The 21,812-nt window shown below is 38.7% G+C and overlaps 1 protein-coding gene and 1 non-coding gene across 4 annotated transcripts in view; both read left to right on the top strand.

The window, feature by feature from the left end:
• Nucleotides 1-21,812, top strand: part of EPHA3 (EPH receptor A3) — a 402,493-nt gene that overhangs the window by 285,295 nt on the left and 95,386 nt on the right. Inside the window, exon 6 of one of the 3 annotated variants that reach the window (XM_075542445.1) lies at nt 5,953-6,329. The exons of the other annotated variants lie outside the window; for them this stretch is intronic. Coding sequence (XP_075398560.1) covers nt 5,953-5,969 — 17 coding nt within the window. The 3' untranslated portion in view covers nt 5,970-6,329. Of the gene's footprint in view, nt 1-5,952; nt 6,330-21,812 lie in introns of those variants that run through there. 3 annotated transcript variants of the gene reach the window in all.
• On the top strand, nt 16,076-16,206 carry LOC142442168 (small nucleolar RNA SNORA44). The gene has a single exon (XR_012783400.1). It is a non-coding gene; the product is annotated as a small nucleolar RNA SNORA44 (small nucleolar RNA).

Raw genomic sequence — 21,812 nt, 5'->3', positions numbered from 1 at the left:
ACATCTTTACTCCCTTCCTCCCAGAGCAAAAGCAAATACATAAGCAACATAAATCTCGCTTAATTATCTTTCCCTAAACTACACATTGTTAACTTCAAACTGTAGTAATGATAATTATCAGTCTTTTAATTGTAGTTTTGCCCACCTAGTGTCAAGTGAAGCAAATGTAGAAGGTCCTGAAGGAATAATTGTTATTCCTGAAAATTGAAAACCTTCAGATATTGAGAAGGAAAAGATACTATGCTTCAAAAGCTAAAATTTTACAACCTTATGCCATATTATGTTGTAGAAATGCTTAATTATATTTTAGTATCTCTAAATATCACTGCCATTTGTTATTTTGTAGCTCCACATTCAAGCATACTGGCACCATCACTGGTAGCCCGCATAGCACCATTGTCCCAATAGAAAAGAAGACAGAGTCCTTCCTCCAGTGACTTTACTGCCACCTGTCAGAAAGTTGTTGCAATAAGTGATCATATGTGTAAAGAATATGATGTACAGCACTCTACAGCCAGGGATTCTAAAATTCAAGCAACGCAAAAAACAAGTCAAAGTCAAATATGAGAAATGCATGGGTTTTTAAAACTTTTAAAAATCCATTATAATTACTGAAATAATTCTTATTGATGTGATTAGAATATTTTAATATTCTTTTACATAATTATCTTATTTAGCTCATATAACGGTTTGGTCCAATTATAGGTTACCAAATAAATTGTCAAATTTTGGAAAATGAACTATAAAAATCCACAAATGTCTGTGCTGCACCTTATAGAATATTATTTTTCCCTATAGCTCAGGATGGAGGACTTTGCACAAAATGGAAATAATAAAGATAATATACATGGGAGGGTATTATTATTATTATTACTCCAGTTCACACACACAGATACCTACATTTATACACATTTTGTGCCATGAGGTACTCATGAGAAAGTCTAATGGAAAAATATATATGTGTGTGTAAATGTCTATATATGTAAATATCTTTGGTGGTTATAGATATAGTTAGCTGGTTATATTATCTAAGTATCCTTCTGATATTCAAATTATGCAGATTACAAGGGAGAATAAATTAAAGAATTTGTAAATACAAAGATCTTGAAAGACAAAGACAAGAAAAATTGTCTGCAACCATTACAGAAAAGAAATATATAGAGATGTAAGAAAGAGCAATAAAATCATACTCATTCAAGTCTTATAAATAAAAAGCATTAAGTTTCATAAACTTTTAATATGAATAATATTATAACAGGAAGTAATTAAATATTTTATTATTGTCTATAAAATCCTATTATGTTAGAATATTTTATTTTGGGGACTAAAATGTTCTTTCAATGTTATTTTTACAAGAAAAGCCTATTTCAAATTGCCTTAACAAATAACAGCAACAACAAAAACTCTACATTCACCCAACAAATTATAATTAAGATTGTATTTGTTTGGTTCATAATATGCCTTAGGTATTTTTCTAGTCAGTCAGTCCATTTTTGTGTATTGATCAATTTTGATTATAAATATATTAATTTCATATAAGAAAGTGTGGAACCATGCTGATTGCCAACATACTAAGGAGAAATGTTCTTTATTTCTGCTTCAATTTACAAAGTTTTATTATTTCACTTGCTTTAAAATGTTTTTTAAAAGTTTTCATGTTTCATATTTTGGCTATATTGTCAATAGTTTGATTATCTCAAAGAAAGGGACAAAGTTTGAAAACATGCCACATATATAACAGAAGAATTTGTTCAATTAACAAACATTTCAAAATAACTGCTTAGAAAGTGAATTTTAACCAGCCTTTCCTGAAATATATTTCCAAATAAAATAAAATTGTTTTCTTGCAGATACAACATACATCGATAACATCCTTGTTAAATTTTCGATATAAAACATCTAGAGGAAGAATTAGGCTTTACAACATGTTGTCTATATGTGACTGTGTTTGGATACATATGTGTGCGTCACAGTGTAAATTAAAGAACTGTGAACTTCCCAAAGGAATTACATATATTTAGTCTACTAAGTCTGAGCGAAGCCTTTTTTATATGACTAATTTATTTTAATTTAAATAAATATTTTATTTTTAAATCCAACTATTTAATATTGCTTACATCTGCATTGAGGCATTGTGAAGATAAGGAATCATTCATTTGACATTGGTTCTAGCAGTCTGTTCTTGGCCATTAACATCTTTAACGAGCATTTGGCACATCTAGCTCCAGTAGGCATGCTTGAGATTACGTTCAAAATAGCTTTTAGGATTACTGCTGGTTTTCTTGACTCATTGCTTTTATTTAGCACACTTGAGTCATTGTTTTTTTCTGGGTTCCTACGCATGAGTAGGAGCCCCAGTGGTATTGCGGTTCAGCAACTAACCTGCAACCAAGTGGTTGGTGGTTTCAACCCACCAGGGCCTCTGTAGGAGAAAGCTGTGGCATTTTGCTTCAGTCAAGATTTCTGTCATTGGAAGAGTCAAGAGCATGATGAGTTGGACTAGACTCAGTGACAATGGGTTTGCAGGTTCACTTGCCTGCGCATGCTCTTGAAATGCCCTGTGGGAAAAATAATTAGAGATATGGTTTCAATCTTCAAGGTGCTCTGTCAATAGGAGATCTGAACATTTTTATGCTCTCAGAATGAAATTGATAGGCTTGGCCAAAAAAAGGCTGGCAAAGACAATTGTCAGAAGACTGCAACAAGTCTTTGTAAATGTCCTTTGCTTCCTGGTTCTTTCCTCTATTTCCTTTTACTTTCTCTTGTCCCACCAGCATGTTCAGCCTTCATTTAGTAATTTATAATTAGTAGAATTTAGTAATTTAGTAATTAGTAGAATTTAGTAATTCCTCGCTGCTACATTGCCCTTGATTAAACCTCACTAGGCATCCTATAACTTTCCTTCCATTGATTTTGGTTCACTTGTTCTGTTGTCCCTGGGTTGCTTCCCCACCCCTCCACCCTTCCTTTTTACCACACCCCCTTCTCCCATATTTCCTGGAAGCATTCATCTCTGAATTATTTATCTTGCCTATCTTATCTAGATAGACATGCAGACACATTACTAAGTGCAAAGCCAAATAAAACAACAAAGGAAGTCAAAACCAACAAAACAATAACAACCAAACCCCAAAACAAAATAGCAATAACAAAAAGAAAGCCACTGACAAAAATGGAAAAACCTACAAATAGTTCAAGGTCTGTTTGTTGGCCTTTATGAGTGTTTTCCAGTTGAGTCTGATTGGGTGCCCCACTCTCTCCAAAGACTATTTTTGGTATTCCCCGGGGATTTCATCATTCCCCACCCCCCCACCCCCCTGCTGCTCTGCTGCATCCCCTCAGTGCCTCGCCCAAGCATGATGGAGCCTGACTGGGTACTCTTCTCGCATTGTGTCTCCAGTGCTGCCCCTCAAAGTGCCATGGTTCAGTGAGGGACGGCATGTCTCATGGTGGGGCCAGCCCTATGGTCTTCCCCATGCATTGTCCGCTCTGAGCAGGAACATTGTTCTTGGGGCTTGCAAAGAACATTTATAGAGGCATGTATGTATGGAAATATGTATATAAATGAGAGGGGAATAGAACTATGTTAAGAATTAGGGTTGCATATGGACACTGGGCCTCCACTCAAGTACTCTGTCAACACAAGAACACATTGTTCTACCAATCCAGCATTGTGTGATGCTCACCTTTCCAACACTATCGCTGAAGACAAAAGGGGTGCATAAGCAAATATGGTGAAGAAAACTGATGGTGCCCAGCTATCAAAAGATATAGCATCTGGGGTCTTAATGGCTTGAAGATAAACAAGTGGCCACCTAGCTCAGAAGCAACAAAGCCTACACATTGAAGAAGCACACCAGCCTGTGTTATCATGAGGTGTCAATGATATCAGGTATCGAGCATCTAAGACCCAGAACAAAATTATACCCGATGTGAATGGGAGGAGGGCATGGAATGTAGACCCAATGCCCATCTATAGACAGTTGGACATTACCTCACAGAGGGATCACAGGGAAGAGATGACCCAGTCAGGGTGCAGTATAGCACCAATGAAACACACAATTTCCTCTAGTCCTTTGGTGCTTCCTCCCCTCCTGCCCCCACTGCACACTATCATGACCTCAACTCTACCTTAAACATGCACACTGCTACATATACGAGCCTGAAATGCAGGGAATCCAGAATAGGTAAACGTCTCAGGGCCAATAATGAGAGTAGAGATACCAGGAGGATTAGGGGAGTGTGGAGGAAGAACGGGGGAATCAATCACAAGAATCAACTATAATCCCCTCCTAGTGGGATGAATAATTAAAAAATGGGTGAGGGGCAATGGAGGACGATGTAAGATATGAAAATAAGAATCTATAACTTATGAAGGGTTTGTGAGGGAGGACAGGCAGGGGAGGGAGGGGGAAGAAATGGGGAGCTAATATCAGGGGCTCAAGTGGGAAGAGAATGCTTTGAAAAATATGTGGAAATGTGCTTGACTCACTGGATGAATGTATGAATTGTGATAAGAGATGTAAGAGCCCCCAATAAAGGTATTTAAGAAAACAAAATGATTTCAACAAACATTAGTATCTCAATGAAGCAACTCAACATTTCAGATTTGCCTTAAATTCACATATAACATTTGTCATCTTTTTTCTTTCTTTTCTTATCATTTTTTGAATATTGCACTAAAAATAAAGGAAAGTTACATTTTAGCCTGTGACACTAGAAAAACCTCACACTCTCCAAAGGTTTTCACTAAGTGAATGGTAAAAGGATAAATAAAACTCTTAAAGTAATATGTCAAAATTAAATTCTATTTCTGTTTGTAGTTTAACGATCTCATTCTTAAATATAAAGTATTTAGTCCAGATATTTGATCTTACAATAACACAGTGAGAATTAATATTTGGAATATTGAGTGAAACCTTCCATAACAGTTTTCCTTATTTAACTTTCTTTCTGTGAATCTATGTACATATTAATCAATTATATTCTTTTTATTATAATTTGGTGAACTATTCTATTAAATAAAGTGTTCAGATTGATAGGGAGACATAAAGTATATTGAATTATAAAGCACAGGGTATGATTAATGTTATTTACCATGAATGTAAATCTTCATTTCCCATTATTCATAAAATTCCAATTTTAACACATTTTCAAAATAATCACTGTATGATTATTATTATGTTTTATTGATAATATGGTAATGAGAAGCTCTTAGTACTTTACTTAGTACTATTAGTACTCTACGTAGTGTGCTTACTTTTGGAAGTTCCTCCTTGCGCTCAAGTATGTCAACAGGGGAAATTTAAAAAATAGTATTCAGTGCTAAAAATAAGGAGCTATAAAATATATTTCAAAGGATATATACAGCTGAAAAGGAAATCTATTTGAGGAGTTCATAAAAAAGAGTAATCTATTATTCTTTCTCCAAGCCATATTGAATGCATGTTCTGTTCGAATATGAATTTAATTAGATGCGTTGAGGAATACTTAAGGATTTTCTGAATTTATCTATGTTTCACAGATAATACTAATATATTCACAAATATTTGCTTTGGTATTAGATTCTTTATTTTTCTTCACCTGCCGTCTGATAAAATTAAAAAATTTCATTCTTATAGTTATTTTTGGTTTAGATAAACTGTGGGTATTAGAGATTTTGAATATATTTGTACTGAGCTATAGATTGTAGTAATTTAAGAAATGTTGAATGGGCGCAAGTAAAAATTTTTCTTATTAAAGGGAGCAGTTAAAAATAAAGTACCAGCTATTTGACAAACAACATGCTCTACTCTGAGAAGGCAGCTCGTCCTTATTAATATTTGAAGGACTCACCTTCTGACACCATGTTGGATGATATTCCATGGCTTTCAGTGTACTAATTGTTTCAGGGTTTCACTGGCAAACCTACAAAAATGAACAGTATTTTCCTTCTTCCTACTCTGTTCTTAGTCTGGAAACTCCTCTGAAACCAATTCGCCAAGAGTGATTCTCCTGGTATTTGAAATTCTGGTGGCATGGCAACAAGCATCACCCAACAGGCAAGCCACCATTGGATGGCAAACTGACGGCGGAATGGGGAGTCCTTGTATAGGGATCATTCTAATAAACCTTTGAAATCAGAAGCATGGCCCTTATTTCTAGAAGAAACTGCTCCTGAGAGGAAAACCTGGCACCCTCATTTATCTAGCTTAAGTGACTAAGCAGAAACTTGCGTTGAGTTTTCTTTTACTGAAAATTCGCACCCCTTTCACTACTCTAGGATTTATAGCATGCGGGTTCCTGCTCAATAATGTCACTTCATCCGCCTCCCATCAGGATGCTTTTAACTTATTGATGTATTTAAATCAAGTCCTATTTTTGTTACCCTGTAATGTACTTGACAAGAGAATTTGAATAAATACACGTGGTAGATATATAATTGTATATACATAATTACTTCTATAACATAATTGTCCATGTCTCTCTTGAGAGCACGGATATGCTTTGAACTTCTAGAGTCATGCACTATTTTTCTGTTGATAATGACTGCCGGTCATTATCAGAGGATTAAGAACAAAGCCTTCTGTGTCAGGCAATAACAACTACATCCTTCAAGTTATATATATCAAAACTGTTGGAGATATTATGGCTTCTCTCCCTCACACGTTATACTTGATCCATTAATCCATTTGTATCTTCTTAGTTCATATCAATATCATCATATAGATATTATTGAAAATGCTTCCTAACTATCCTTCTTTCGCCCTTGCCTTTGCTACCAAACAGCAGCAGAAAGCTCTTCATATTTATGCTCATGTTTCTTACAATCACTGATTTCATTATATATACATATACAAATGATGTGCATACTTTTTCTGATCTATTTGTTCATTTTAAAGTATTTATGCATTTGTTATGTATCCTTTTAAATGATAATAGGATTATTTATTATTATTATATAATTATGTATTATTATTAGACCATTAAAGACATCAAACAATGTCTAGGATAGCCAGAAAATCCTTTCTAAAAAATTGCTATTAGTTGTATGTTCTTCAAATGCTGACTCAGAATTATGATCACACACTAAGTCAATGACTTGGGCATTTGACATTTCTTTCCTTGCTGAGCATCATTCTTATAAAATATTCATGTTTAAAAGCATACATAGAATGCACGTACTGGTTTTGACCCTAATAGAATACACTAAAACAGTAAAGGAAAAAGTATGTCATGCTGCCCAAAGGATAACACAGGTCTTCTAAAATCCTTTGTCTTTCAGGAGAAAATAAAGATCTTGAACTCCATAATCTATACTTTTTCTAAGATACTTTATTTAAAGGATGCCGCCTGTAGCCTAAGATATAGCCTGGAATTTGATATGAGCAGTGCTTTGTGACTGAGCCACAGATGTTCTGTACATGATATATTTATTTTTTACCCCAATGGCCCTTATAAAAAGGGCTAGACGATCAGCGTATAACAAGTCAGCTAATGGCATGATATAGAGAGACCCCTGGTTCAGTGGCTGCTATTACAGCTGTGACCCATTACATAGTAGATACCTAGAACATGCTTGCATTCGGAATGGCATTCATCTTTTGAATTTCATACATCCCTGCCATAAATAAGGATTTTATGCTTTTCAAACGCGTTTCACAGTTTATTTCTGTGAAAATTCAAGGTTGCGCTCATTTCATGAAATGCCCCGTTTAAAGAGTTCTTGGAGCGCAGATGAGCATTATCTGAGAACGCATCTTCACAGATCTGGTCCCCACTCTCTCTGCCTGTCCCGCGAGCCTCCGAGCCTGGAGAGGCGATAATAACTAGAGTTTCCCAAAGCCAGCTGTGCAGAGACCATATGGATGTTGACCTTCGATCACGGTTTAATAATCCCTTCTTTGTTACTTCTTCCTAATAGGATGCCTCTGGATCTCACATAGCATGGTGGCCCATGCATGTGATGTGGAATAGCAAGACTTTCCTATGGACTTTGTTCTCAAGTAAACCTTGTGTCTTAAAAGCTACTAGTCTAAGTATGAAAGAGTGGAGATCTTTTTCAAGGTTCTGATAACAATATAAAGGAGCTAAGACTAAATAGTTTTAAAGAATGATAGTATGTACACTTAAGAAATCTGTCATGGAAGATGTCCTCACTAATGAAATAATGACTATATATATTTATTTATTTCAAAAATACTGACTGTAAATATTCCTTCTCCAAGTCGAACCAGCTGATTTAACACACGTGTATATGCAGCTCTTTCAAAATGATCATGTCCCGGTTCTTCAGGAAGAAGTCATGTAAAGGAGGAAAGTGCACCTTGATTCAGGATAAATGCAGTCAGTAGCCCGTTATTCTTCAGCACTATTCCGGGGCTGGTCTGGGTGGCCATTACTGAGGGAATGGCTGCTTCTGAGAACGGAGCTCTGCTCTTCCACCTAAAGGAAGCAGCTGCCCTTCTGCTGCGCTCGCTGCCAGGCAGCTGCTGTGATTGTGTGTGTGTGTTCACGGGACCTCCCCTCGCAGTGGCAGCGCACAGCCTACAGCTGCTTAGCAAGCAAGACTGTACGCAAACTTTCCTAGGGCGACGTCCCTGAGCAATGCAGCCGGTTGACTATGCAGATGTTTTCCCTGAGCCGCGTGTGGAGAGTGTTGGTATGTGTTCGCATGCACCTTGTGTTAGGAGGGGGGGCAAGGGGGAAGGTGGCGTATAACATGTGTGAGGGAGTGTGTGTGAGAAGCACCAGATTGACAGATGGCAGGCTGCATATGATAAAGAAGGAGTGGAAAATGCTGGAGTTCTTCCTTCTTACTCTGCACAGAATCACCAGCACAATGAAAGCCAAAGGTATCAGAGTAATGAAGTTATACATTTGTTCACAGTTTTTTTTAAGTCCCCATTCTCCAGAGTTAATAACGCACACTAAGAATTTAGTCTGGTACGTATCTGGTTTGTACAAAATCTTCATTTTTCTCCTAAAATTTAAACAGGATCTTGAGAAATGTAAACTGCGGTGGTTGGCTGTGTCGCTAGTTGGTTGGCTGTGGTGTTGGCTGCGGTGGTTGGCTGTGTCGCTAGTGGTCCGTCCTATGGAAAGTTATGTATCAGTCTATTTTTTAACAATACATGTTCTGTTTTATGAGTAATCTTTGCAAAGTATTTATCAGATTGTTATACTCTTCCTTGTCAATGTGTGTGTTGTTGGGGGGGGGGCTGATTAAAGTGATTACTGCCTCCCTCATAGTGAATTTCCAGGCCATATATTTAAGGAAATGCCCAAATAATTGCTTCACAGAGAATGCTAATAATTGAACTTTACATGTTAATCATGTGGGAATTGTCTTTCCATTATTGTTCTATCTTCTGTGGGGGGTTATTCTTAAAATTCATTTGGAGACTAATCAGTGTTCCAGGGAGTAGTTTTACCCTAATTCAATTCCAAACACATTACGTTTCAGAGCATCATTTGCTTAACCACTTGACAGTAGCAGTGACAACTGGTAAGTTAGAAAAAGCCATTTTGTTGCTGTTGACCTTAGGTGCTGTCAAGAGCCTGCAACTCATAGTGACCACAGAGCCGCCATACCATGCACTGCCTGTTCAGTGCTTTCTTCAAGATCGTTGATTAAGCCCACTGTGTGGCCCAGGAGGTACATATCTCTTATTGAGGAACTTGGTCCTTTTTGGCTAACCATCAAATTTACCATGCATGATGTTCTTCTCCAGGGACTGGACTCATGATAACGTGGTCAGACGAGGCGGAGTAAAGACTCACTACTTTGCTTCTCATGGCCATTAACCAAACAAACAAAGCACACTTGCTACCTTCATGACCACCCCGTCCTCTCAGATCTGATTTCTTATGTGTCTCCAGGGAGCAGAGCAGAAATTTGGGAAGAGTGTCAGGCTTGCTGATTCAGTCTTCAACCATCACTCTTGCATTTGCCTACCTTTACCAGACTGTTTTTCTCATCATTGTTCCTTTTATTCACAGGTCACAGTAAATGTGTAGTGTTTACTATAAAATACTCCTATTGAGCCGTTTATAGAAGGTGTTCAGGAAAAGATTTCTCTTCAGAAAATACATTGCATATTGAGTGAATGTTTCTAAGCAGGTCATCAGTTTCACACTCAATAATTCATGCACGCTTAGTCACCCTTCAGATCTGCATTCAGTTCCAGATCTGAAGGGTGACTAAGGACCAGACTCGAGGGAACTTCCCCTGTCACTATTTGATCAGTACATCTGGTGTCTTTTATAATTTTGAGTTTTGTTCCAGATTTTTTTCCTACTCTATCCAGGATCTTCTACTGTTTTACCTTGAAGGGATTGTGGTGGTTAGACACCATCTAGTTCTTCTAGGACTCAATGTCCTGGGCACTGATGTTCACTGGGTACCTTAGATCATTGGACTAATTATAGCCAGGTGTCCTAGATTTTCAGCAAAGGTCTTTCCTCTGCACTGGGTAAAACCAATAGTGCACCTTACATGGCCTTCAGAAGCTTGTAAGACTCTTGACATTACTCACCAAAATAGTACAAACGGCAATATTTTGTGACTCTGTTAATTCAGCTGAAATAGATTCACCCCCAGACTGTGGTTCTTATCACCCAGTTTTAGTGACTCATCTCTCCAATGAACTTGATTATGTCCAAGACATTTTAAGTTCCTTGGCCCCACTATGCTTCATCATGTTCATGGATATATTTGGAGCCAAGGTAAATACCAATATACAAATACTCTCTTGAATAGACATAGATTTGTAGGTATAGTCCCGATCTCGCTACCCCACCTCTTAAAGGGACATTTTAATGTTCATACCAGTTAATATTAAGAAGAAACTGATGTCTCTGTTTTAGTTTTTAACATGACTCAAAAGGCGTGCCTATCACTTTAGGGCACTGCTATTGTAAAAATCTTGAAATATTGACCCTTAAAGTAGAAATTATATTTGAAAATATGCTTGAAGCTTTGCAACATAGTAGAACAAACTCCTACAAGCAATCCTCCAAAATCAGGAGCACACTCACTGCCATTAAGTCAATTCACCCTCACAGTGACCCTGTAGGGGAAGGGAGAACCGTCCTGTGGGTAACAGAGAGCATAAAGCCGCACCTTTGTTGCACAGAGCAAAAGGCCAGTGAGAACTGCTGGCCTTGCATTTAAGAGACTAACTTGTGTCCCACTAGATCACCAATGCTCCCTTAGGCAATCCTGGAGATTTGGAATTTCAGAAAACTTCAAATAAAACAGGGATATCTCTACCATATGTATATACCATATATACTTGTGTGTAAGCTGAGTTTTCCAGCACATTTTTATGTAATTTTTTTGTTGTAAAAGTCTGTGCCTTGGCTGATAGTCTGGTCAGCTTATACTGAAGTCTATACAATAAAGCATTTTTTCATTCAATTATTATTGGATACCAATAGGGAGAGGAAAAACTGGAAGCAAAAGAGAATTGGGGAGTAGGGGGTCCTTGAACATTATCTGCTGCCAGGTTTTCTTTGAAATAATAAACCCATTTCCATTCTGAACTTGTGTTAAAATTTCCTCCATGTATAGCATGCATGGCTTGTGTTTGTATTAGTGTGCTGTTACTGTTGTTGTTTAGTAATTCACGTAATAAACAATGGCAGAAGTCCCGGTAGCAGAACAATTCAGCCCATGGCTACTAGATGAAAGGTTTGCTCCCACCTGCACTTCTTAAGGAGAAAAATCTGACCGTCTGCTGCTATAAAGATTTCATCCAAGGAACCCCTACGTGGCAGTTCTACTTTGCTCTGTAGATGCTCTGCGACTTCCAATAGTCTGACAGCTACAACCACATGGGTAATGGCCCGTGTGTGTGGTACACATGGCTTGGGCCAGTGGGGCTGGAATGACATCTCAATGATCTCTTATAATGGAACCACATGATTTTAACCATGATTCAGAAAAATAAACAAAGCTGCCAGGAAAATTAGTCCACACACTAACCGTAACTCAAAGATGAGATAATAAGCACTTCAACTAAACATAAGCAAGGGAATACATTGATATCTCAGGTATTAAAACCGGAATGTGAAAAACAGTAAATATTAAAAAAGATGGTAAGGGCCTGAAGTTCAATTAATTATAAAAATAATTTGAACAAGAGTATAATACAGAAGGATGGATCCACAGAGCAGAATCAGGAAATGGGAAGAACACGTAAGATCATGTGTAGCCTTCAGAGTTGAGGAGAATATGGTCACCTACGGGGGCCTCCAGACGGGTATCACCATAAGTGCTTGAGAAACAGGGTCTGGAACTAAGGAGGGAGCTTCGCGAACGAGAGAGTGGGTATAAAACATACTACAAATTTATAGAAACATTTATTAAATAATCAAAATAAAGTGAAGCTATTTTTCTTGACACACCATCTCCCCAGGGCTCTATACTTCCTGTCCTGTTTCTATGACTTCAATCCCTCCCCAGGAAGTACACAGTTTTGGATTCATACCACCTCAAAACAGCAGTTTGGGCATCTTTGAGGGACCCAAAGTAGGTTCCTTTCGAAGGTTGAATTTATTTGGAAGCAAAAAGGAGTCATAGGGGCAATATCAGAGTTACCTTGGAGGAATTAGCAGGTATACTGTCAATTTAAGAGGGTAAAAATGAAGTTTCCTGGCCTTTTTGTCACCAGTACTATTTTCAATTTTTGAAAAATATTCTTAATATTCTGTAATCAGTCATCCTGTGTTCATTGATCAAATCTATTAAGATTTGCTCATTTGAAATCCAGATTCAGCAAAAACAATTGTCTCCACAGCCTTCTTAGCTGACATCTATGCCTTGTATTCATCTTTGACCTCTTCTCAACTGTCTTAAAGTGGGTTCTCTAGACAAGCAAAAACTAGTGATGCTTATATGCATATGTTTGTGTGTACATGTTGGTCTGTACACACTCACATACAGAGAGTGTTGCTTTCCACAATTGTAGTGGTGGGCAAATTACACGTGTATGGGTCAGGTATTAAGGTGGTGGCTTCTTTGGACTATATGGTTGCAGGGAACTGATGAGCCCAGGTCAGACAGCAGACTTCTGGCTTCAAAGGTAAATAAATTCAAGATTTGTAGGTAATATGGTATGCTGCTCACAACTCCCAATATCCACGGAAAATACAGCAGGCTACTGGCTCAAGTCCAAAGGCCTGTACTTAGGTGATGAGCCAATGCCAAATCCAAAAACAGCATCCTCTTACATTGGAAGCAGACTATACCCTCTAGAACGTCTCATCATAAGGGAATACTGTGTCATTACTGCCACACACTGAGAATTCTGGCCCACCCAAGTTTAAACAAGCCCCTAACTTTTATATCAAGCTTCCTTAAAACTAGATTTGTCTAAAAACTGTTGGTTTATGTGGGGCAGAATTTCTGTAAAATTATTGCAAGCCTCCAGTGGTTTGGAAAGGTGTCCACTTGAGTTTAGTTAATAAGTTGATACTAGCCTTGACCTCAATATACTTTTGTTTCCATATCACAAATCGTATTGTGTTTGGAAGGCATCCTAAGGAGACTAAAGACGAGTGTACTACTCAAAAAGCTTGTCTTCAGCTGCTCACTGATCACAGCGACGTGGAAATGCCTTTTTGTGTGGTATGCATGTATGCACTAGCATCTTACCTACAGTACTTCTTGCTTTATCTTTGCATTGAAGGAAAGGAGAGGATACAGAGCATGGAAGGAGAAAAGGCACACTGTGGCAAAGCAGACATCTTATGGGAAACGTTTCTCCTTCGTCACCTGGCATTCTTCTCATCTCAGAAATCAATGACCAGTTTCCAAGGAAGTTTCCCAGTTCTTGACTGGAATAAGCACATTTCCCTTGTATTCCCCTGGGATTCTGTTTGTAGTTGTCACCAGTGCTCTGACCACATGTCATGACTCCTCACAGGCAAGGAGCTGCTTACATCCCTGCCAACTGAACTGTGACAACATTGTTGCCATATTAATCTTACTGACACACAGTTTTGGTCCTGTCAATTTTCTGCTCAAAAATCTATGGCTCCCCATCATATACAGTTAATTTTTTTTTTTTTTGCTTAGAAAACACTAAACTTGTTAGCTTGGAAATGAAGGCCCTCTCTAAGTAGAAGTCACATAATCCCCAATCATAAACCCCACTCGTTGCTCTGAAGATAAATGTAACCCTTTCCTGCTCTCTATAATTTGGTCTTTTCAAATGTGGTGACCTTCACTTTAAATGTATTCTTTTCTATATTTATATGTCCAAATGCCTTCCACTCTTTAGTGCTCAGATTAAATGCCAGCGCCTTCATGAATTGTTCTGCTATTATTTTCAGCAGAAGCTAATTGTGATTTCATCTGAATCGTCGTCTTAGTACTACATTATTGGGATCTTCCATAGAGTGAGTCTCCATTCTAATTTATATTATAATGGTATTTTATATGCATTTAATCTTCCCTACGGCCCTGCAAGTTCCTGAAGGACATCATCCCTGCATGGCCCACATTTGGCTTCTACAGACCAGAGCTGCCAGCTTGTGCCTCATCCAAATATAGGCACTGTTAGACTTTTAATTTTTTTATTTATTAGTGAAAGATGTAAGAAGGGGGAAGAACTGATCAAGAGAATTAGGTAAGAAGAGGTTTCACAATGCTTTAACTTCCTAGAGCTCCACGTTACAAAATACTATAGATGGGTGGCTTGAAGGGAAACAAATGAATGTCTCACACTTCTGGAGTGTTCACATTAAATAAGGCTCTTGATCATCATCATCTCATTCTGGGAGCTTCTCTTCTAGTTTGTCATTTTTGTCAATAACCCTTGACATTCCTCTACTGCTTATAGCTGCATCTAGCTCTGTTGCCACATGATATCTCCTGGTATCTATCTCTCCCAGTTTCCTCCCTGTTTAATAAAACATCACTCAGCAGGGATTTGTTTAAAGTAATGCCTTATTTGGGTATAAATTTATTAACATAACATAGGAAACTCCCTGTTTACAAGAAAATGGACATTTGTAGGTACCAGGGTTAAGATATCAACACGCCTTAGGGAGTAAGGGTTGGGATACAATTCAATCCCTAAATAAATTAGGTCAGAATACTCAAGCCGGTAGTTGAAAGTTTTTTGATGCAAGCCCCTCAGATACTCCGCAGAGGTGGAACTGCCCGCTCCCGTAAGGATGTATAGCCTCAGCAACCAGTACCATTTCCGTACTGTCCTATAGGGTAACTGTGAACTGGAATCGACTAGCCAGCCATGGATAGACGATTTCTAAGGCTGGACTTTAGTATCCAGTCCTTTGGCTCCATCTGGTCATTCTCAGTAAAATACTTTCAATTTAGGATGGGTATCTACAGTAGTGTCCTTTGTTGGCTTCTTCCCTTTTTCTTTTTAATACAAAACTCTCCGGGGAAAGATAAATAAGGAAAACATATGTCACCACAATTCCTTTGTGATCTATACCAAGGTGGTATGAAAGATTCAGATCAAATCAGAATTGAACTTTCTCACCATGGAATCTACAAATAATTGACTTCAGCTTTTCTTTTTAGACAGAGACAGAATTTGTCAAGAGAGTACTTCCTCAGAAAATGCATAGCTTCTTTAGGCCTCACCTAGAACTTAGAGGAGGATTCTTGGTTGTTCAGTGGTTAAACAATCGGCTACTAACCTAGAGGTCAGTGGTTCGAATCAAACAGCTGGAGCTGTCCTGCAGGGGATACTTCTTTCTATAAAGATTCAAAAAGCAAACGAAAAAGAAAACCTATTGTCAGTCAGTCTATTTGAACTTATAGTGACTCTATAAAAAAGAGTGGAGCTGTCCCACAGTGTCCCCAGACATAGACTCTGAGATCCTCCAGTCCAAGGCTTGTCGGTTAACAGACAGGGGCTTACCATGGTACCACCACGTATGCCCCTTTAAGATGATTGTCTTGGAAACCCTATGCAGTCATGAGACCCTATCTTAAAGGGTCAATGTTAACTCAGAAGCAAGGGATTTGGGTTTTGGACAGGTCTCAGATACAAAATTGGGCCTGGATAGATCAATTTATGAGGGAGCCAATTGACCATTCTTGGTAAGTACCCACTAGTCTCACATTAGGTTTAAGCTATTAAGAATGCAGAAACTACTCCAGCTGCATGCGAGAGCAATGTGGAGAGACTTTGACAGCTCAGGTCAGCAAAGTATCCATAGCTGCCACCCGCCTTTCCTATAAAATTTTTAAAAATTTAAAAAAAGAATACAGAAACTAAGCAAATTAATTAAATATTTTTAACAATGTAGAAATAAATTAAAAATTTATATGTCATTTATTCTTATCTAGCACAGATTTTATTCTAATGTAAAAACTGGCTTCTTGACACATGTGACACTTTCAAGTATTCTCATAACGAATTCATTAAACTTGGCCGTATTGAAATGTTGGTTTCCATGATCAACTTGCAAAATTTGTTATGCTGTAAGCAAAAAGATGGGGAGGAGAACCACATTTTTCAGAAAATAATAAATTTGTGCCATTCCAAAATTTGCTTTACAAATGTGTTTTAAATCAAATGCATCATCCTTTGGCACAAGCTATTATTCATGTTCTAGTCATTTGTGTGAGTGGCTTATTCTCTCTCTCTTAGAGGTTGTGTTCGGTTTCATCCTTAATGAACAAGGCAGTTATCTTAAATCATAAATAAAACAGGTTGAAAAACTGAGCCTTTGACTGCAAACAAAATATCTTCTCTGATTGATATTAGTCCTATTTCTCCAAGGGAATTCAGAACATCCATTTTAAGCACAGTAAGAAGGTAGGAGAGTCCTTCATGGAGGGATTATTGTAAAAGTAATATAAATGAATATGTCGTCATTAAGAAAGCCCAGGCCCTTCCCAAGTGCATTATCACTTTGCTTTTCCAGGCTTGTCACTCCAGATATGTGGGACCAATTCTTTTTATTTTTAATTTATGGTTTAATCAAAGATCTCTGGTACTAAATAGGAGTCCTGCCATGGAATATTCTATATATTCCAGAAATCGATATTTGTTACCGATATCAAATAAATGCACCTATACGTGTACATTGTATATAAATCATCTTTTAAGAGCTAGATGAAGCAGCTCCCAGAGGCCTGGTGGTGCTGTGAGTTAAGCATCAGGCTGCTAACTGAAAGGTTAGCTGATCAAACCCACTAGCCACTCCACATGAGAGAGATGTATCTCTTTGTTCCTCTGAGATTCACAGTCCCAAAGATCCTGTCTAAAGTCACAGTGAGTCAGAATCCACTGGGTGGCAAAGGGGTGGGGCTTTTGCTCTGTTCTCTTTGAGTGGCACAGTGGTTTAAGCAATTGGTTATAGCCAAAGGTCATAACCCCAGTTAGTGGCTCTATAGGTGGAAGATGAAGCTGTGGGCTTCCCTGAGATTGACAGCTGCCTGGGAAGCCCGTGCAGCAGTTTACCGGTTGTGTTGAGTCATTCTGCTTCAGAATCCAGCCCAGGGGAAGAGTTCAATTGTGTTCCCCCCACCCATAGATTGACTTTTTGTCATCGGTTTGAATCTTCAGCTTTAAAGAAATACTTTTTATTCCTTATAACTTTTCAAGGTAATTTTCTTAGACAGGATCCACAGCGGATGAAAGTTCATAAAGTACAGAATTTTTCCTCACATCATGTAGTTGTTTCAGCTACAGGTTTCACATATATATGAGTGTCTCTTCATCTTTTTCTACCTGTCTTGCCTCACAAAATAAAACTTTGGGAGAAATATTGATTAGATGGCAGTGTTATTTCAATAGCAGCAAGTGGGACCCGTCAAGTAAGAAATGGAAACCACTTCTACAGCCTCTCACTTGTCTCAATTCCTGCATGACAGGTGTCTTCTTCGGGAAGGTCTTCTAGACAATGTGATGCCAGGATATTATACCTTGCAGCAAATGAGTCTCTCCCAGAGGGACTTTGCTTATCTGCCTCTTTCTCTGATTTCTACTAGACTCTGATGGCCCTTCCCTTTGAGGACTGACAGGGAGGGTTTATTCAGAGATAGAGTTTACCTTTCAATTACACCACTGACTCTGGGGGGCATTTCTGTAACATGTTACACCAACATACAGCTGAGTCACATTCGGTACGGCTTCGGGAGGAGCCCTCGTGACATAGTGGGTTGAACATTGGCTGCATGCCGCAGGTCAGCAATTGCCAACCACTAGCTGCTCTGTAAATAGTCGCCCTGTGACAGAAAAATTAAGCTGCCCACTCTGAAATTCTACCCTGTCCTATAGGGTTGCTATGAGCCAGTATCTACTCAGCATATTGAGAGACACAGGATGTGGGTGGGGCTTATTTTATAATTGTACCCATTTTCGTATGAGGAACTTTAATAGGCAGATGGAGTTGATTTGGTAAAACCAGCATGGTGTAGATACCACTATTGATAGGACCGGAGCCCAGGTGTCACAGTGGAGAAGTACTTGGCTGTAAGCTCACTAGCTCCTCATCTGGAGAAAGGTGGGATGTTCTGATTCTGTAAAATCACAACTTTGGAAACCTTGTGGGACCCTTCCATTCTACTCCGTAGTGCCACTCTGGATTGGAAACAGCAGCAGTTTGTTTGCTGAGATAGAAATTGAAAATGGCAGCAGTTTGTTTGCTGATGTAGACACATAGACAGAAAGATAGAGCGCAGAAGTCCTCCTCTCCCCCCCCCCCCCCAAGCACATTGGCATCAAGTCGATTCCATTGCACGGTGACCCTATATGGGGTTTCTGAGGATTTGGAAATTGTCATGGTAACAGATAGCTTCATCTTTCTCCTGCAGAGTGGCCACTGGGTGTTAACCTCAGATCTTTCCGTTAGCTGCCTCCAACCCTGACCATGACATTGGGGCTTTAAGATAGCATAAGAATTTATAAACTAAGCTTATGTACAACATACATACAAAAACCCATGTAGTCAAATAGAGACATTTCAGCAAGAGTCCCCAATGTTTCTGGGATTGGTAAATAGGATCACAAAGTAAATTAAACAATCAAACAAAAAACATCAAATATGTCACATTCAAAAGAGAACTGCATTCAGCTGGAGGCAGGCACATCTGAAGCGATTCGTAAAAGGTGTACACTGGATCCCCACGGTGTGAAAATCTTCACAATCCTCTGGGAAACTCATGGTTTCCCAGGGAGAGAGAGCGAGTACAATTTCAAAGGCCAGTAGCAGCCAAGAAAACAGGAGCATGAAGCCGAGCCACTACGATTGCCTGCATAATTGAAACTTTTACATCCCCCACCATCTCTACCCACTACCCCAACCTCTTCAGAGGAAGAAAGCCAGGAAAGAGCTCACTTTGTTCACTTTTACCCAGGAAATGGCTGTTTTAGTCTGACCTACACTGACCATTAAATAACTGAAACTCAGCGATGTCATCGAAGGACAGGAAAAGGAGGTTCAACAGATCAGATAGGCTCCATTCTCTATATTTTACTTCTTAAAGACCTCGATTTGTCTTGTCGACTTCCGGCTGTCTGCTTCTTGTTAGAGGACCTGCTGTGGTGAGGCAGCTTAGTGTTGGCTGAGATCCTAAGAATGGACAAGTAACACAGAAGCTCTGCCTCTCAAGCCTGAGCATGCTGTCCTGCAAGCACAGAACAGGCTGGGAAACTACCCTGGTGTCTCAGAAGAGCCACCTCCTGCTCACAGGAGACAGAAAAACAAAGCTCTCATGGAACGAAAACCATACCACTAAACTTCCCTGAGAAACCATGATCTCCCCATTCCACAACTGTGACCTATTACTTCCGTAATTTTCAATGTCATACATAGTACAGTTTACAACTTTGATATATTCTAGGTATTATGATGTAATCGTCAAGTGAGCTGGGTGTTGTGTGTGTGTGTGCCTGTGCGTGTGTGTATGCCTGTGTTTGGTCCCAATGAATACCTAAGGCCCCCATGTCACAACGGTAGTCAATGTCAGCTCACTCAATCCACAAATTAAACACAGGCCTACTTGGACTTATTTCTAATCTTCAGTGAACTATTTCACTTTTTGTTTTTTCAAACTCTCTGCTTTTGAGTCCATGCTGGCTCATAGCGACCCTGCAGGACAGGGTGGCATTGCCTCGTGTAGGGTTCCTGAGACCATAACTCTTCTTTTGTTTTGTTTTGGGTTTAAAAACATTTTTTGAGACGATAACTCTTTAGTGAAGTAGAAAGTCTCAAAAACCCCACCTTTAAACACAGCTGACATCTGACTCTGTCTGAATTCCAGAATACACCTTCCTACAGAATCAAAACTTCTTTTTAAATTTACAATTCCTGACAGGGACAAGGGACCCAGGAATGAAGGTCCTTGTGGACCTCGTTGAAACTGTGCTCAGCTTCCCTCTTGGCACTGGGTCCCCAGAGAGGGGTCACTAACTTGGAAATCCTTGCATTGTTTAAGTGTATGGAAAATCTGCATAAAGCTCAATGCAGTTTTAGCTCTCCTCGATGTCCCAGAACACTTTCAGAGATGTAGGCTCTTCCACTGGAATTCTTCCAGAAGACTAAGATGGGAACTTGAGTACAAAGTATTTCCTTGGGAAACGATGGCCGGAAACAGGGGTAAACTCTATGAAAACGAAACAAGGAAAGGACGGCAACTGATGAAAATAAAGATATTCTAAGCTTAGTCCCATGCACGTCATCGAAGTTGACCACACTTTCAGGAGGCGGCTCCTTCCTAAGAGTATCTTCAGTGCTTCTAATGAGAGGGGAGCATCTTCGGAACGATTCAGCCAGTGTTCCGTTGCTGTTCACAAGGTTTCCTGTAACTAACCTTTCCGAAGTGTCTGCTCCATTCTTCCTAGTCTATTCTTAATCTGGAAGCTTCTGTTTACCATGGTGGACTCTACTTGTACTTTAAAAACTTGTGGTATAACTTCCAGGCACACAGTCACAACGGCACAAAGAATTGACACATGATTCAGTTGAATATTCTAATGAAATGATTAATATATGCAAATGCATATATTAAGAGATATCCATTAGAGTACTAATTTAGAAAAAACTGTAGACATATCATATGGAGAGCTATAAGCTGAATTGAACAGCTATAAATTTGTAGTTCATGCTCATATAGGTGCCTATGAAGAAAAGTCTGTTTTTATCTCTCCAAAAAGTCACAAATATGAACCCCCTGTTGTAGTGGTTATGCATTGGGCTGCTATCTAAAAGGTTGGCAGTTCGAAACCATCAGCAGCTCCGTGGGAGAAAGTCTGGGCTTTCTACTCCCATAAAGAGTTACTGTCTTAGAAACCCACAGTGGGGTTTCCAAGAGTCAGCATTGACTCAGGATGATGAGTTTGGTTTGGTTGTGAAGTACAGTTTTCCTCCACAATAGATGGGGTTCCCATGAGCCAGAATTGACTCAATGGAAATGATCTGTGTATTTGTTGTGCTCTACTAACTTTGGTGGGGGTGTATATGGTGGGGATAAACTTATTAAGATTATTGCTTCATTCATTGAAAATTTAAATAATCTGTTCTTTAGAGTGCCCTTTCAAAAGCTATCTAAATACTTGTACATCCTTATTACAGTAAATAGTGAGGGGTGAAAAGTGGAGAATTAAATATTGGCCCCTTGAGTTTTCTTTAAATTTTTTGACATTCCCTTATTCATCATCTATAAAATGAAAGCAGAAATTACCTCATTCTTATTAAAAGCATGATTGGGAGGTTTTAATGGAGAAATTAAAATGAAAGTATTGTGTGAACACTGATGGAAGCAGCACTATTGTTTACGGTATGGATTTTGTGATGCTTAACATTTCAAATTACGGGTTTTATTTATGTCAAACAGAGCA

This window comes from Tenrec ecaudatus, chromosome 2 (assembly GCF_050624435.1).
Source record: "Tenrec ecaudatus isolate mTenEca1 chromosome 2, mTenEca1.hap1, whole genome shotgun sequence".
Classification (NCBI taxonomy): Eukaryota; Metazoa; Chordata; class Mammalia; order Afrosoricida; family Tenrecidae; genus Tenrec; species Tenrec ecaudatus.
The sequence above is the reverse complement of the archived record's forward strand: the minus strand, read 5'-3'. Positions and strand labels throughout refer to the sequence as shown.